Source organism: Pempheris klunzingeri, chromosome 3 (assembly GCF_042242105.1).
Source record: "Pempheris klunzingeri isolate RE-2024b chromosome 3, fPemKlu1.hap1, whole genome shotgun sequence".
NCBI classification, from domain to species: Eukaryota; Metazoa; Chordata; class Actinopteri; order Acropomatiformes; family Pempheridae; genus Pempheris; species Pempheris klunzingeri.
The window spans coordinates 5404065-5418608 of NC_092014.1; the positions used below are offsets into that span (position 1 = coordinate 5404065).

The window sequence follows — 14544 nt, forward strand, 5'->3', positions numbered from 1 at the left end:
AAATATATTATATATATATAAAGAGAGATATTCAGATTTGTATGTTATCTTTCACATCTGTTGTTTAAATGTTAGAATAAGACTTTGCGCACCACAAGGCCCAAAAATATAACCTGCTAGACAAACAATAAACATACAAGCAATGAAATAAAATCCAGAAAACAAAAATGTTTTATGTTTTTTGTATGATTGAAAACGACATTTAAACAAGCGTTAAATGCAACACTAACATATTACAGTGTCACCGCATTTTACCAATCACGTGCTCATTTTTACATCCAATACACATGGAGCTACATTAGCAATCACTTTGCGTCAAATACTAAGGAGGTGTAGAATCATTCTACATCAATGACAGAACTATTACTGTGTATTTATGTTCATATTAATTGATACACCGGAGCTGGTGCCTTGGATGTTGGGTGCCACAATGACGCTTCTACCCTGAGTACAAACTGTGGCACCAGCAGCAGGAGTCAAATCAGGGGAAGAGGAGGAGGAGGAGGAGGAGGAAGTTGGAGGAAGCTGGTTTTGCGCAGCTGTCGACCCCCCTTTTGATGAAAAACAGAAACAAAAAGAATAATTTCCCCATTGTTTTTGCAGAATTCAGCTGAGAAACAACCTTCGACTCATAAATCAGCCTGAGAGAAGCTGCAAAATAAGGCTAAAACACTTCCCATCATTGCCAACAGACTCATGATCCACCTCACCTGCATATGATGTCCTTAACTTCTCTGCAGCATTGCTGTGGTTCATCCTCTTCAGGATTTCAACAGTCACGCTCACAGCCAGTTCTTCTCCGTAGCCTTCTATCATCTTACTGGTGGTGTCCTGCCGGTCTGCATTCTCTAGATAGCCCTTACGAATGGGCTGACATCCATCCAGCACTGGCTGAGTGAGGTTCCACCGAAACCTCTTGAACTCATCAGCGCCCAGCTCATCCAGAGTGTCTAAGATCAGAAGTGGAACCTGCATGTCTGGAAAGACGGAACATTTTGTTGAAGTTGAGGGTGCAGTCAAATCCAGCATGAAAGCTCAGAGTCTTTCAATTCAATTCAATTCAATTAAATTTTCAATTCAATTCAATTCAATTCAATTCAATTCAATTCAATTCAATTCAATTCAATTTTATTTGTATAGGCCAATATCACAACAGAGTGTCTCATAGTGCTTTACAAGTCTTCCACATTCTTGTAGAGGAAGTACAATAAAACTCTCCTCTGTTTCTGTTAGACGCTTGCGATGAATTTGCACATACAGAATTTTCATTTATTCATTTCTTTGGTGAATTGCCACACTGCTTTGAAAGAAGGGCACCATCATTTGTACCTGAATTATTATTTTTACAGGGGAGCAATCTTTTTGAGGGTGTTATTTATCAATACATATATAAAATGTCCATATTAAGTATAATTTTTCATAGTTAGCAGTCTGCAAAAGGTGTACATGCTAGCGCTCTGCTTACCACAATGAACTTTTCTTGTCCCCTATGTTTCCTGTGTGTATCTCTACGTTCAACTACCAGGGGAAGAATAGCAAAAATAAAAAACAGTAATGATGATAAAGAAGTTGTTGTTACTTTAGACATTTAGTATCAAAGATATTTAAAAAAAAAAAAAAAACATGAAATATTTATTTCCTACATTAAGAACATGCAAGTGAAAACTAACTCAATTGAACTAACTTAACTTATTGTCTTCATGATCAAAGGAGAAGTGCAAAAAAAATACAACAAGCTGTGCTGCTGATGAAGGTCAATAATAAAAATCGCATTCAGGTAAACACCATTATCATGTGTCTATGAAGATTCATATAAACACTAAAACACACAGTGTTTATATGCCTGATCTCCCTACCAGTCTTCTAAAACATCTTCAAGTACCTTCAACAAGTCCAGCTGACTTTTGCTCAACTCCTAAGGAATAACCATTATCATAATATATAGTCATGTTTAATGTTGTTAAAACATCCATGTGACATATCTGACTTGACCAAGAAAGACCACACAAGTGAGAAATGTTTAAGTGTCTTACCGTGGAGCTCCGCTAATGAGACAGACGTTCTGACAGAAGTTAATCTGCTGAAAATGCTTTTAATACTTTTAGTTTCTAACTGAGACTGAAAAACAGGAAGTGTGACCACTGCAAACCACAAGCACACAGACACAAGTTCAAGTAACAGAGAACAAGACTGACTAAAGAACTGAGTTCAATAGTTCCCCTATTAAAACTCGTGTGAACCCAAGAAAAAGCACATATGTTAACCACAATGGGACATTTCCCTCAAGAAAATTATGTTTTCATCTGATTGTGTCTCTTATTATACATTTAACCAAGTTTCAAGCAAATCCACTGAAGTTGACGTGCCGTTTGAGTTGTTTATCCATCATACACAATAAGTCCATATCAGAGTTTTAAAGTTATAAAGACTTACATTAGATGAGTATTACTACAGAATATTTTGAGCTAAGTGTGTAAAGTGCCGTTTTTAGATATTCAATAATAAAAAATTGACAGTTTAGCTGGCAAAACTGTAATAGACTGTGCCGTCTTTTTGATTAATTTTTAATGTTAGCCTCTAGGAGGTTCTATACAGAAACCCAGCAGAAAAATAAAGAATTCAAAGATACTAAGTATGCAGATAAGATAAATCTGTTAAAGAAAAAGTCAGACAGAAACTAATAACTTAAAGCTAACAAGAGTCCCTTTCCCTCTGTGTGTAAAGCTTAAAGAAGACAGCCATCAAAATTTAATTTAACCATCCAAAATGTCACATTGCAGCTCACAATAACTGAACTGATAAAATAACTGATGAGTATCTATCGAACTATTTCAGCAGAAACCTGAAAAAGTTAATCATGACATAGTTATGCCATAAAACTGGTTAAGGACCTGGCACAGGTGACATTCAGCTTCACATTCACTCCTTTCCTGGTTATTTTGCTGGGTTTATTTCATATCAGTAGTTTTTTTGAGAACGGTATGTCGTCCCCTCACGTTCCTGCTGACACCAGGTGGAAATGACAAGCATCTGCAGGTACCTCTGCAAGTCTGAGGCAGCAGCTTTAATCCCAGGATCCACACTTTTAACCCATTACAATTAACATGTTCTGACCATATTTTATAAAAACGTTTATATGAAACGGCTTCAAAAAATAGTGCTGTGGCATATACTTAACATTTCAGATCTTGGACAGTAGGGGTGGTATCTCAGAAATAAGTTCAGAAATGTGTTCCTTGTGGTCCTTTTAGTCTGTTTTATATCCCCCATAATTATACTGAAAGGAGAAAAGGGTTCTTATGGGCTAAATGTATCTCAGCCACAGGATCTGGTCACTCAGCTGTTGATAATCGACAAACCTTTTTCCTGGGAGACAGTTTGATTCATCAGAGTAGTACAGGCAGGATAAAAATGAATTATGGCTGAATACCATTCAGCTGCTTTAGTTTCAGGCTCCTGATATTGTTCCCACTCGTTCACACTCTTGTGGCTTATTGGGACACTTGAACAGAACAGATAATGCACATACACGTATTATATTGTTTATTAAACCATTCATGTTCGTATGCAGCTCACAAATGTTAAAAAGGGTGTTTCCAGAAAGTATCATTTCAACGCTGTTATTAAAATATGTAAAAACTATAGTAAAACCAATAATTAACCCTTTATAGGGCACTCATTGAAATACTTAGAAATAAAAAATTTCAACCCTAGACCATTACTGGTGGTCATGACAAGACTTTTTTTCTTTTGTGAGTTTTTCAAAATAAAATGTAATGTTATGATGAAAATCAAGGTCAATGTAGTTACCATATATGGTTTCTTGCCGGTCTGTCATGTTGCCCGATAAAGGGTTAAAAAAATGTTTTGTGAGGTTATTTATTGATGGTTATATTCCATGATCCAGAGGTGCCCCCGGTGCCCGAGGGGGCGATGATCACACTTCCTTCCTGTGCCATCATAGTGGCAGGAGCAGCAGCAGCAGGGGGAGCAGGAGGTGCTGCGGCAGAGGAGGAGGTGGAGGATCCAGCTGTCCTGGTCTCTGCAGATAAAAAATTCAGATGTGGAGATGCAGTATAAACATTAAAAACTGTATGGAAACAGACTTTGATTACTTAGTGACTTTGAGGAACTCATCATCAGAAACTCAGCACGCACTCTGTAACTCCACTGCAGCTTTGTTGTTGTTCATCTTCTTCAGAATCGCAACGCTGATGTCCACGGCCAAGTCTTCACCGTAGCGGTCTATCAAAGTACTCACAGTCTCAGGCCGGAATGTCGTCTCCAATAGGGACTTAGGAATTGGTTTGCAGCTGTCCAGGATTTTCATGGAGAGGTACCACTTAAATGTTTTAAAGTCATCACTGCCCAGCTCTTCTAGAGTCTCGAGGAGAAGCTCTGGAACCAGCATGTCTGCTCACTGAAAAGGCAGAAGACGGGAAGTTAGATTCAGGATTAGCCATTAATGTTGAAGGAATAATTCAACAATACTACAATTGTTTTGTTGCCAAAGTTAAATGAAGAGATTGATACCACTCTCATACAGGGGTGGGGGGTTATGTGCAAGACTAGAGCTGCATCTACCCATCTACCCATCCATCCATCCATTACTTATACCGCCTATCCTTAAGGGTCCTGTGCGGGTCTGGAGTCAATCCCAGCTGAGAGGTGGGGTACACCCTGGCCTGGTCGCCAGTCAATCACAGGGCCAACACATAGAGACACACTCATGCTCACACCTACGGGCAATTTAGAGTCACCAATTAACCTGCATATCTTTGGGCTGTGCACGCAAGCATGCAAGCACGGGGAGAACATGCACACCCCACACAGAAAAGCCTCAGGTTCAAACCACAAACCTGCCGGCCAGCGGATTTGAAACCGGAACCTTCTTGCTGTGAGGCAACAGTGCTGCGCTGCCTCTAAATAAAATAGAATAAATAATTCAATAATGCTGATGCAGATCAGTTATAAGCATTAATTAGAACAGCTTTTCAGTTGCCAGGATGTCTTTCCGTTAGCCCGTAGCTAAAAAGGCCCTAATCCATCAGGACCCAGTGGACTATTCAACCACTTATACCTGCTATAAAAGCCATAATTCTCCCTCTCTTATTAGGCTGCGCAGCTAAAAACCAGTATAACACTCTTTTGCCAAGCCATTCTGCTAGGGGCATCCGCCTGCTCTCCTCGTGAGGCAGGAGCTGCGTTAGTGTAGTTGATAAAATGCTGTTGGTTGTAATAGATGTTATTAATCCAATCAACATTCTTATTTTGAGTTATCCAGATAAATATGGACTCTAAGCCGGCCTTTGTCTCATTTTGTGCTTTGAACTCCCCAGGAATACCTCTAGGCTGTGGGATGCTGACTAAATAAATGAGTGGATCAGGGCTGTGTAGTAATTTTGCTCTGCGAATGTGATGGTGAACTGTTGGCTTCTGTAAAAACTCATTCACTCCACTATATGTTCCATTTACTGTCATCTTTAATCTCACTATTGCACACAGTCCAGCCCAGTGTTGTGGTGTTTACTTTGCAGTAATAATAGTAATGGCCCAAATGTTCTGCAACTCTTTTCCTGAACCACATTGGAGGGGTTTCCTGGTGAACTAAAGGGCCACTCCGGTTATTTAATATTGCATTATTATGAAGTTAGGGGAACACTCAAAACTGAAGCAGCAGGGGCTGATCTCTCCTGACTTTCAGCCCTTAGTATGATCTCAAGCTCCATAAACACTGGATCCTACATTTCCCACAATGCAAGTCGATATCATGTTACATCACCTTCTGACATCATCTGGGTCATTTCTTTCAAACTTTGGACCGCAGACCAGTGTGAGCTACAGCTGTTTTCACAGGCTGAGCAGCAGCCTACATCCCAGGATGATGGGTACACTAAACATGATGCGTAAAAGCAGCGGAATGCCCCTTTAAAGAGCTGTTTTATAATCACAGGAAGCTGAAGGAGGGTTTTCTCCAGCCAGGCGAGTCACATCTTGTGCCAATAATTACGCACGGAGTAACTTACATCTACAAAGCATTACTAAATCATTTCTGAGCATTATGAGTAACTTACATGTACAAAGCATTACTAAATCACTTATAAGCATTATTAAAGCCACTGATTACAGTTTAAACCCTTTACAAAGAGCGCGTAATTACATCAACTATCGCGTCATTCAGCTGTTATTATTATTATTATCATTATTATTATTATAACCAGATGTGTGTGACGGCTCTCTGAAGGCTACAGCCAACACTTTGTACAGGATACATCGATATCCTGACGTGCATATGAAAACAAGAGCTGTTACCATCACAGTACACAGTCCTGACACACCCAGAGGAAAAACTGCTCACTTCAGCCGTAACTTTAATCATTTCAATTCAGGTTGCTGCAGCAGCTCAGCACAGGACCGAAGTGGCAAGAAAAGTGAGTTTTAAGAAGCACAATAATGGAAAAACCGACCGTGTCTCCGACAGCCTGCAGATATTAGCGCCGAGAGGGAATGTACAGAAAATGGCGCAAGTTATGGTCTACTTTCACTTTGACAGGAAGTTTGCGCAACGCAGCAGAGATGTGTTGAATGTTGAAGTGCTGAAAGAGACTGACTGACTGATAGGTAGACAGACAGACAGACAGACAGATAGATAGATAGATAGATAGATGGATGGATAGATGGATAGATGGATAGATGGATGGATAGATGGATAGATAGATAATGGCAGGAAAAGACAACACTACAGTTGTATATTGGTCAAAGCACAACAAAGCATCTGGTCTCATAATGTCAGTATTTCGATCTAAACTTCATTTAGAGAATTTCCAAACAAATATATTAATATAATATATATAAACAACCTTGGTGTGAAACGGCACGTTGAGCTCTAATTGAGATTTTAAATAGACATCAAACAGAAAAAGAACGAAAGAAGAAAACTGCAGGAAGAAACATGAACAAACCCATTGGCAGAAAGAAGGATGTAGAACAATCAGCTCCACATCAAAGAGTGAAGGCGAGAGCATCCGTGGCCCTTTATATATAAAACTCTAGTTAGGCAGTATAAAGAATGATAAATCCCTCTTCAGGTCAGTGTTGTGTGAGACCAACAGTACGGTACATTCATTTATTTGTTAACTTATATATCTATCATCTTTTATGATTATCAGTTTCAGTCACAGTTTGGTTAAGTTTGCACCAAAACTACTTGGTTAGGTTTAGGAAAAGATTCTTATTATTGTTGCATGTGTTATGAAGACTGTAGAAACGACAGGACCTGGTCCCAGTACCACAACACAGCGGGCAAATCGATAGCAATCAATAAAAAGTCATTTGATCAATCACAGCATAAAACTACAAGCACGGACCACCTGGTTTAAAATGTTCACCAGGAATTAAATTGGCACAAATCTTTCCTCATTTTAAAAATCTCAAACATGGGCTTCAGATACGGCCGTAGCCATCGTTACCACCGCCAAGGTCAAACTGAAGAAAGAAGAAAAACAGAAAGCTCTTTGAATTTGACTGACGGCGTAGGAGGAGGAGGAGGAGGAGGAGGAGGAGGAGGAGGAGGAGGAGGAGTTTCAAAGCTATGCTTCAGAGTACAGAGTAGCGGGAGCCTTCATTGAAATGTAGCAGAGTTAAAAGTACAATATTTGTCTTTGAAATGAAGTGGAGTTAAAGTCCTAAGTTTCCAAAACAAAAAAAAAGTACAGACGCTGGAAAAATGTACTTCAGTACAGTACTGAAGTAAATGTACTTATTTACTGTCCAGCCTTGCATAAACTAAGTCAGCTTTTCCATTTCTGGCGTAAACATATTGATTATAGCAGCTTTAACGAGATAAATGAAACGGTTAGATATGTAGATAGGATATATTTTTAATGTGAAGATGAAGACCATCATCATCACCACCATCTTGTTGCTGCTGTTTACATTCATCCACTCAAAAAAAGATACGCCACTGAATCATTTCCTGTTTGTATACATATATATATAGTAAAATTTGGATCTTTAATTATCTGGTCCATGTGTGTCTTGAAGGAGCAACAACTTCCATTTCGTTGTGCGATACAGTGACAATTAAATATCCTTGTATCCCTTTAGATACATGGTTTTACCTGGACAGCTGTAATGATACAGACTTTTCCCCCAAAAATGGCTGAAGGCTGTAACAGTTCAACAACAGGTTTAATATTGATGATGCTGGTATTTCTGTGATCATACATCATCTCTGAATCTACCTACTGTTTTGTTTTCTCAAAAGCTCTACAGCAGCCCCTCTGTGTGTGGCTGCTCTCACACACACACACACACACACACACACACACACACACAAAAACAATACATGCTCATTCTTGCCCTCAGTGCTGCAGCTCTACACTGCATTATTCTTGACCCTCCCTTCCTTCCTCTCTTGATATACCAACAGAGAACGCCCATGGCGGGTTTCAGAGGCCAAAGCAAAAGAATCGCCTGATCATCAGCTTCAGACACACACACACCAAAAAAATGCACACACACACACACACCCACACCCCCATAAAAACCTGAAGTGTCTTGTGTTTTTCTCAGAAGTCTCAGGCTGTGACACTGCCAGCATCACACAGCCAGTAACCGCTGTTTCAGAGAGGCGTCACAGCAACAGCAGCAGGAGCCGTTTTATCTGGAAACAGGGAAACTAATCAAGGATGTGTGGATCCGGATGGTCAGTCATGCTTCTGCACTTTTGCCTGCTCAGCTCAGGTGAGTGAGATGACAGCTGGTTGAATGCCGTGGGCAGGTCCAATGAGACGAGCAGCTGATCCAGACTAGTGATTTAGAACGATAATGCTTTTTTTTGGCTTGTGCCACAGCAGGACTTACTGTGAGGGATGTCGTCACAGGTTTAGATCTTTTAGAGGACTAAAGACGTAAAACTTTCCAGGTTTTACCAGGAAAGAGGATGGAGTGTGAATCTGTATATTGTAAATAAAACTGACTTCACACAGACAACAAACAGCCATATGTTTTTTCTTTTTTTTCACCATATGAAAATACCTCATGATTTTTTTTTTAGAAAGCATGTGGGCGGTCTCGACCCCCAGACTGGGAAACACCAGTAGAAAATACCACAGGGAAATACATCACTGTGAGGGCATTCACTCAGTACTACATGCACAGTATACAGTGTGTGTGTGTGTGTGTGTGTGTGTGTGTGTGTGGGTTGCTCCGGCTCAACCAACGAACGGGTGCATGTTAATGCATCAGTAACAGTAATCCAAAAATGTAATACGCAATAAAACTCTGAAAGGGTCCATACTTTAATTTTGATACTTTCATATATTTTGCCACTAATACTTTTTTTTACTACTTGATATTTTGCTTTATTTTTTTTTACATTGTTACTTTGTTCAAGCTTCATTCTGATTTTTGACCATATTTAAATCTATAGATAAGACATACTGAAACATGGCAGTTGTCTTATTACACTCATTTTGCTGTGTGGCATGTGGAAAACATAACTATCAATGTGAGCAGCCAGAATACCGACACACACACACACACACACACACACACACACACACACACACACACACACACACACACACACACACACACACACACACACACACACACACACACACACACACACACACACACACACACACACACACACACACACACCAGTGAGCTACTGTGAGTGAGATCATCTGATAGGGAGGAGAACAACCTAAGGATTTAGTGGAACAGTGGTCATAGAAAAGAGGAGCGAGTTCTTTGACTTGGGCAGGGTGTCCTTCCTTCCTCAGAGGAACACACTGGGTGTATTCAGCGCGCTACAAAACAATGGTTCACAATAGATCAGCTAAAAAGAGTATTATTTCACGAGATGGCAAAATTCAATTGACCTTCATCTGTATTATGTAAAGACAGGGGAAAATGACTCACAGGGTCACACAGCGTACAGCTCCAATATAAACATGTGAGGAGATGCACCATTTCTTTTCTGTCATTAACACTACAGATACTTTAACATACTGTATATAGTGGCACTACATATATGTTAAATCCTGTATTTTAGTATTTTTCAGTGTTTAGAGTTAAGAGGATAAAAGAGAAGAACGTGTTTTCTGGTGAAATAATAACCTTTAACTGTAGTCAGCATCTATTCTGAACATTACTGTGGTAAAGCTCCTCTTTAAGATATAGTTATTTGTACCTTTACATATTTAAGTGACTTATTGTGTCCGTCTTCCTCTCCCACCCCCTGACCCCTCCCTGTGACCTCAGCTACCTCATCCCCAGTTTCAATTTACACAACTACTCCACCTCTTCCATCACAAATGTCCCCTCCTCCTCCTCCGTTGCCCTCTCTCAATGTCCCACCCCTCATCGGCATCTCTGCAGTGTCAACAAAAGAAGACAGCTGCCGTCTGACAATATCACCCTCCACTCTGGTGGTCAGGTACGGCAGGAATAGTTACTGATTATTTCAAGGTGGATCAGTGATTCCAAGTAACACTTTCTGATATGTCTTTCTTCCCTTCCTTTCCAAAGAATCCTCACTTCTCATGAACGGAGGAGACTAAGCACTGGTGTAGAAAATAAGTGTGTGAACCAAAGTATTAAGACATAATATAAAAGTGCTCTGGTGCATTGTGTAGCATTGGATAAAGGGTGTTTGGCAGTTGCAGACATGTTATCCTTAGAGCACTGGACTGTCCACAATGAGAAGTTTATGAATGAATAAACGGTCCACTTTAATCTCAGCCCCATTCACCAACCATCTGACTAATATAATCTATGCTTATTTAGCAGTTGATGCCTGTTTAAACTAGTGATGAAGAAAAATGACAATGGTAAATGGTAGGGCGCCTCCCCAGTAGCTCATCTGGTACCCCTTTGGTGCCGCTGGAGCTGGGCAGCTACCCGGGTTTGAGCTCCCAATTGCTCTTCCCGTTTCCTCTTCCACTCTACTCTCACTATCTAAAGTGAATCTTAAATCTTAAAGAATGGTAAATAAACTGCATTTACATAGTGATTTTCTACCTTAATGGACAAAGCGTCTTACAATGTTGCCACACACTCACACACTGCTGGCCATGGAGCTGCCATGCAGGCCACTGGTCTACCCATCAGGAGTGGGTTCAGCGTTTTGCTCAAGGTAACTTCGACATATGAACAGGAGGAGCCAGGGCTCGAATCACCAACCCTCAGGTTAATGGATGACCTACTCTACCTCCTGTGACACAGCCACCCACAGAGGACTTTACCTTTGCCCAGTTTGTGCACAAAATCAGGCTGTGAAAGTAAAGAAAAGACAAAAAAGGCTTGGTCTAACAGTTACTTTGAATTCTTGTTTTTCTTCTTGCTATCACTTATCTGTCTTTATTAACAGCTAATTGTGTAAACTCTCCTGTCACAGGTTTGGAGATCCAGTCACAGCTAACTGCTCTCTACACGGGATGGGCTTTCCTGTTCTCGGTTGGGTCGGCCTACTGGTACGGGAATCAGCACTCTCATATGTGCCTTGAAAGCCCTATTAGCTTAATTAGACTAAGTTTGGTCAATCTCCACCCTCACTTGTGAACAAGACACCAAGATACTTTACACTCAGTCTCACAATCAGCTGCAAACAGCCCCAGTGGACACAGCGGACAGTCACGGCCTAATGAAGCCAGCAAAGCTACACCTTCTGCAACAATCTGAGCGCACCATAACAGACAGACTCACTTTACAAAATCTCTCCAGCTGTGCCTTGTGGTAGTTCAATACTTGCAGTGAACCAATTGGTCCCCTTTTATGGGAACCACCACCCCTATCTGCCAGTCCACAACCGCTGTTCCCGGGTTCCCAATATGGCCCAGTTGGATTCCATCTTCCAGGGCCCCTCCTACGGTGGCTGACAAGGACAAACGCACCAGAACGGCCCAAATCATTTCCATTAAGAAAAGCGTGCTGCTGCTTTAGAAATGGTGCCAATTCAAAAACACAAACAAAAATCCAAGAGAAAAAACATGCTTCAGAGAGCCAATGTAAAAAAACAGATCAAAAAAGAATATGTAGAAGAATAAGGTTGAAAATCCACCTGTTCCCTGGAGACCTGGAGCACTTTGGTTTGACTGAATATGTATCATTTTTCTGTTGTTTTCAGGTTCTCGTTTGCTGTTAATGTATTTATTTTGGCTTTCTGCAGCACGCTTCCGTTTTTTGCGTACATGTTTTTCAATTGACATCGTTTCTGAAGCTGCAGCACGTATCTCCTGTTGGAAAAGTTTTGGGTCGTCATGAATTTCCCCATGGATTGGATGGAGCTGAGTGGATTCAGGGGGTTGGCAATCAAATACTAGTATTCTATCATAATCAACAGTCTTAATTGCTTTGTGACCTTTTGTGACTGCAGGTGACTCCTGAACCCACTATGAATAGTTTTCAGGTCTGGAGTGAGGACAGTATGACTGAGTGGAGCCTCAAGCCTATGTGCTTTGCACTATCTGAAACAGGAGGACGGTGCGACATTGTTCTCACTCTAATAGTCTACAGTGAGTTCATATTTGTCTTTCTGGCACATTGGAAAATGAACGAAGTCTTCTCTGTGTGCTTTATCTGTTGATCTGTCTCCACAGAGCCTCCAGAGAACGTGTCCGTCAGCTTTGTGAACCACACTGGGCCGATGTTTGAGGGTCACCAGTACACTCTGCAGTGTACGGTTCAGGATGTGGCTCCTGTTGAAAACCTCACTGTGACCTTCTACAGAGGACAGACAGCACTGGAGCGACTGCAGTCCAACAGCAGCAACACAAAGAAGACACCAGTGACTGAGATCTTCACTCTGGACATCAGCGCCAGTAAAGAACATGATGGAGTCCAGTACTGGTGTGAAGCAGAGCTACAACTGGGACCTGAAGGACCTCCGTATCCTCCAGTGGTGAGGTCGCAAAACATCAGTGCCGCTGTCTACTGTGAGTCTGACGACAACAAAACCAACACACTTCCATTTTCCTTTGAGCAAAGAACTAAAACCTTGCTGTCATGTGAAAATAACACAACACATCAGTTAAAACTGCTTTCAAATCAGATAGACAGACAGACAGACAGATAGATGGATGTACTTAATTGATCCCAGACTGAGAAATCAAACCACTTTGTTTGTTCTTGGGCGTCTGCATCTTTCCTCTCATCCATTTACTAAAAGGTAAAACACATCAAGCTTGCTTTTCTATCTCCTCCTCTCATTCACGGTCTCTTCTCCCCTCAGTTGGTCCACAGTTCGTTTGTCCTACAAAACTGCATGTGCGAGAGGGGGAGAGCCTTGGCTGTGAGGTGAGAGGAAACCCTCAACCATTAGTCACCTGGCTCAGAGCTGGGCAGGTGGTCGCCCCGCCCGCTCACTCGAGCAGAGAGCACGCTGGGAAATACACGGTGTTGGCAAAAGGACATCACGGACAGATAAACTTTACAGTGGAGGTGGAGGTCCTTGCTGACAGCGGTAGGTTTTCCGCATTACTATAAAATAAGTGTATTTAAACACGTCACTTTTTTATAGAGAAGTTCTAAACACAAATGCTTAAACTTGTTATTGACTCTTGAGTCTTCTCTCCTGAACGTATAAGAAATGTTGCATTGCTCCGTTATTATAAGATCTTGCAAAAAGGGGATTGGAGTAAAAAATTAAACTGAGGCAAAGGTTTAACATCATCCTCTATTGGTGGAATTAATTTGTCTTTTCCTCTCTCTAGGAACTGCAAACAGCTGTAAAAGACATTTCCTGTTGGCTGTCTTGTTCATTCAGACGATTAACTGGCTGTAAAACTCTCCTGAAAGACCCCATCGTGATCCGTGATTCCTCTTTCCATGCTGTCTGGATGAGCTGCTCCTGCTGTCAGGGAAGACTCACTGATTTGGGTCTCTCTTTTGTTCAAACGGATCACATTTGGTTTAGTGTTGTCTTGTGCACCTTCATTTTCATTAGATTTCTCATTAGAAGCACGTAAGTTGTCTTTTTGAAAGCTTCTGCCAAGGTACATTTTCTGTGTTATTAAACTGAACTCCATGTAATCTGGTAAATTTCATATACTCCAGACCGAAAGCCGCTCTAGAAATTCACTCTAGTCTTGTGCAAATAAATAATCAACCATGTCTTTTTCTTTTAAAGAGGATATTTATCAACCGTCTCAACCCTTTGCCAAACACCGTTTTGGCTTTCTTGTGTAAATGTGTTCAACAAGGAGCTATCCAAGTGTTATCTACAGTTTTAACATTGCACATCACTAGGTCTTCCTCCACTAGTTACATTCTGTCTGCTGTATATTACAATGCTAAAACATCTTGTGTGCATCAGCTGTACTTTCTTGTTTTAGCGAATAATTACAAAATTGTCAAATAACATAATCCCACTGAAACTGGTAACGTTTGTGTGAAACTTAAATTCTGCTGGCACTGAAACCAAAACACATCCTTGATTTAGCAACTGTAGCGAATAAAAAGGTGGACAGTATCCAGATATTTCTGTGTGTGAGCAAGATTTTAAATGGTTTGAAATTGCAGTCAGGCCACTTTCAC

At 40.8% G+C, this 14544-nt stretch overlaps 3 protein-coding genes across 4 annotated transcripts; 1 reads left to right on the top strand and 2 right to left on the bottom strand.

Annotated features, from left to right (window-relative positions):
• Positions 1-49: 49 nt before the first annotated feature.
• LOC139198751 (pyrin domain-containing protein 1-like) lies at positions 50-2150 on the bottom strand. Of its 2 annotated transcripts, none has more exons than XM_070827683.1 (3): positions 2034-2150; positions 711-977; positions 50-551 (listed from the first exon to the last, which is right to left on the bottom strand). In XM_070827683.1, the coding sequence occupies exons 2-3, from the start codon at positions 973-975 to the stop codon at positions 364-366; spliced, it is 453 nt and encodes a 150-aa protein (XP_070683784.1). In that variant the 5' UTR covers positions 976-977; positions 2034-2150; the 3' UTR covers positions 50-363. The 2 variants fall into 2 exon arrangements, with proteins under 2 accessions (XP_070683784.1, XP_070683785.1); XM_070827684.1 differs by lacking the exon at positions 2034-2150 and adding an exon at positions 1466-1489.
• Positions 2151-3528: 1378 nt separating this feature from the next.
• On the bottom strand, positions 3529-6539 carry LOC139198752 (pyrin-like). The gene is made up of 3 exons (XM_070827685.1): positions 6468-6539; positions 4159-4420; positions 3529-4042 (listed from the first exon to the last, which is right to left on the bottom strand). The coding sequence occupies exons 2-3, from the start codon at positions 4409-4411 to the stop codon at positions 3876-3878; spliced, it is 420 nt and encodes a 139-aa protein (XP_070683786.1). The 5' UTR covers positions 4412-4420; positions 6468-6539; the 3' UTR covers positions 3529-3875.
• Positions 6540-10277: 3738 nt separating this feature from the next.
• On the top strand, positions 10278-14315 carry LOC139198748 (vascular cell adhesion protein 1-like). Its single transcript, XM_070827679.1, has 6 exons — positions 10278-10447; positions 11408-11483; positions 12386-12524; positions 12609-12944; positions 13241-13471; positions 13722-14315. Exons 1-6 carry the CDS (start codon positions 10326-10328, stop codon positions 13790-13792), a joined length of 975 nt encoding a protein of 324 aa, XP_070683780.1. The 5' UTR covers positions 10278-10325; the 3' UTR covers positions 13793-14315.
• The last annotated feature ends 229 nt before the right edge of the window (positions 14316-14544 follow it).

What these genes read in the sequence shown, in the direction of transcription:
- LOC139198748 (XM_070827679.1), top strand. Translation starts at nt 10,326, where the DNA reads ATGTCCCCTCCTCCTCCTCCGTTGCCCTCTCTCAATGTCCCACCCCTC. An exon ending in CCCTCCACTCTGGTGGTCAG is followed by an intron (nt 10,448 to 11,407) that starts GTACGGCAGGAA and finishes CTCCTGTCACAG; the next exon opens with GTTTGGAGATCCAGTCACAG. An exon ending in TCTCACTCTAATAGTCTACA is followed by an intron (nt 12,525 to 12,608) that starts GTGAGTTCATAT and finishes CTGTCTCCACAG; the next exon opens with AGCCTCCAGAGAACGTGTCC.
- LOC139198751 (XM_070827683.1), bottom strand. Translation starts at nt 975, where the DNA reads ATGCAGGTTCCACTTCTGATCTTAGACACTCTGGATGAGCTGGGCGCT. An exon ending in GTTAAGGACATCATATGCAG is followed by an intron (nt 552 to 710) that starts GTGAGGTGGATC and finishes TTTCATCAAAAG; the next exon opens with GGGGGTCGACAGCTGCGCAA.
- LOC139198752 (XM_070827685.1), bottom strand. Translation starts at nt 4,411, where the DNA reads ATGCTGGTTCCAGAGCTTCTCCTCGAGACTCTAGAAGAGCTGGGCAGT. An exon ending in AGCTGCAGTGGAGTTACAGA is followed by an intron (nt 4,043 to 4,158) that starts GTGCGTGCTGAG and finishes TTTTATCTGCAG; the next exon opens with AGACCAGGACAGCTGGATCC.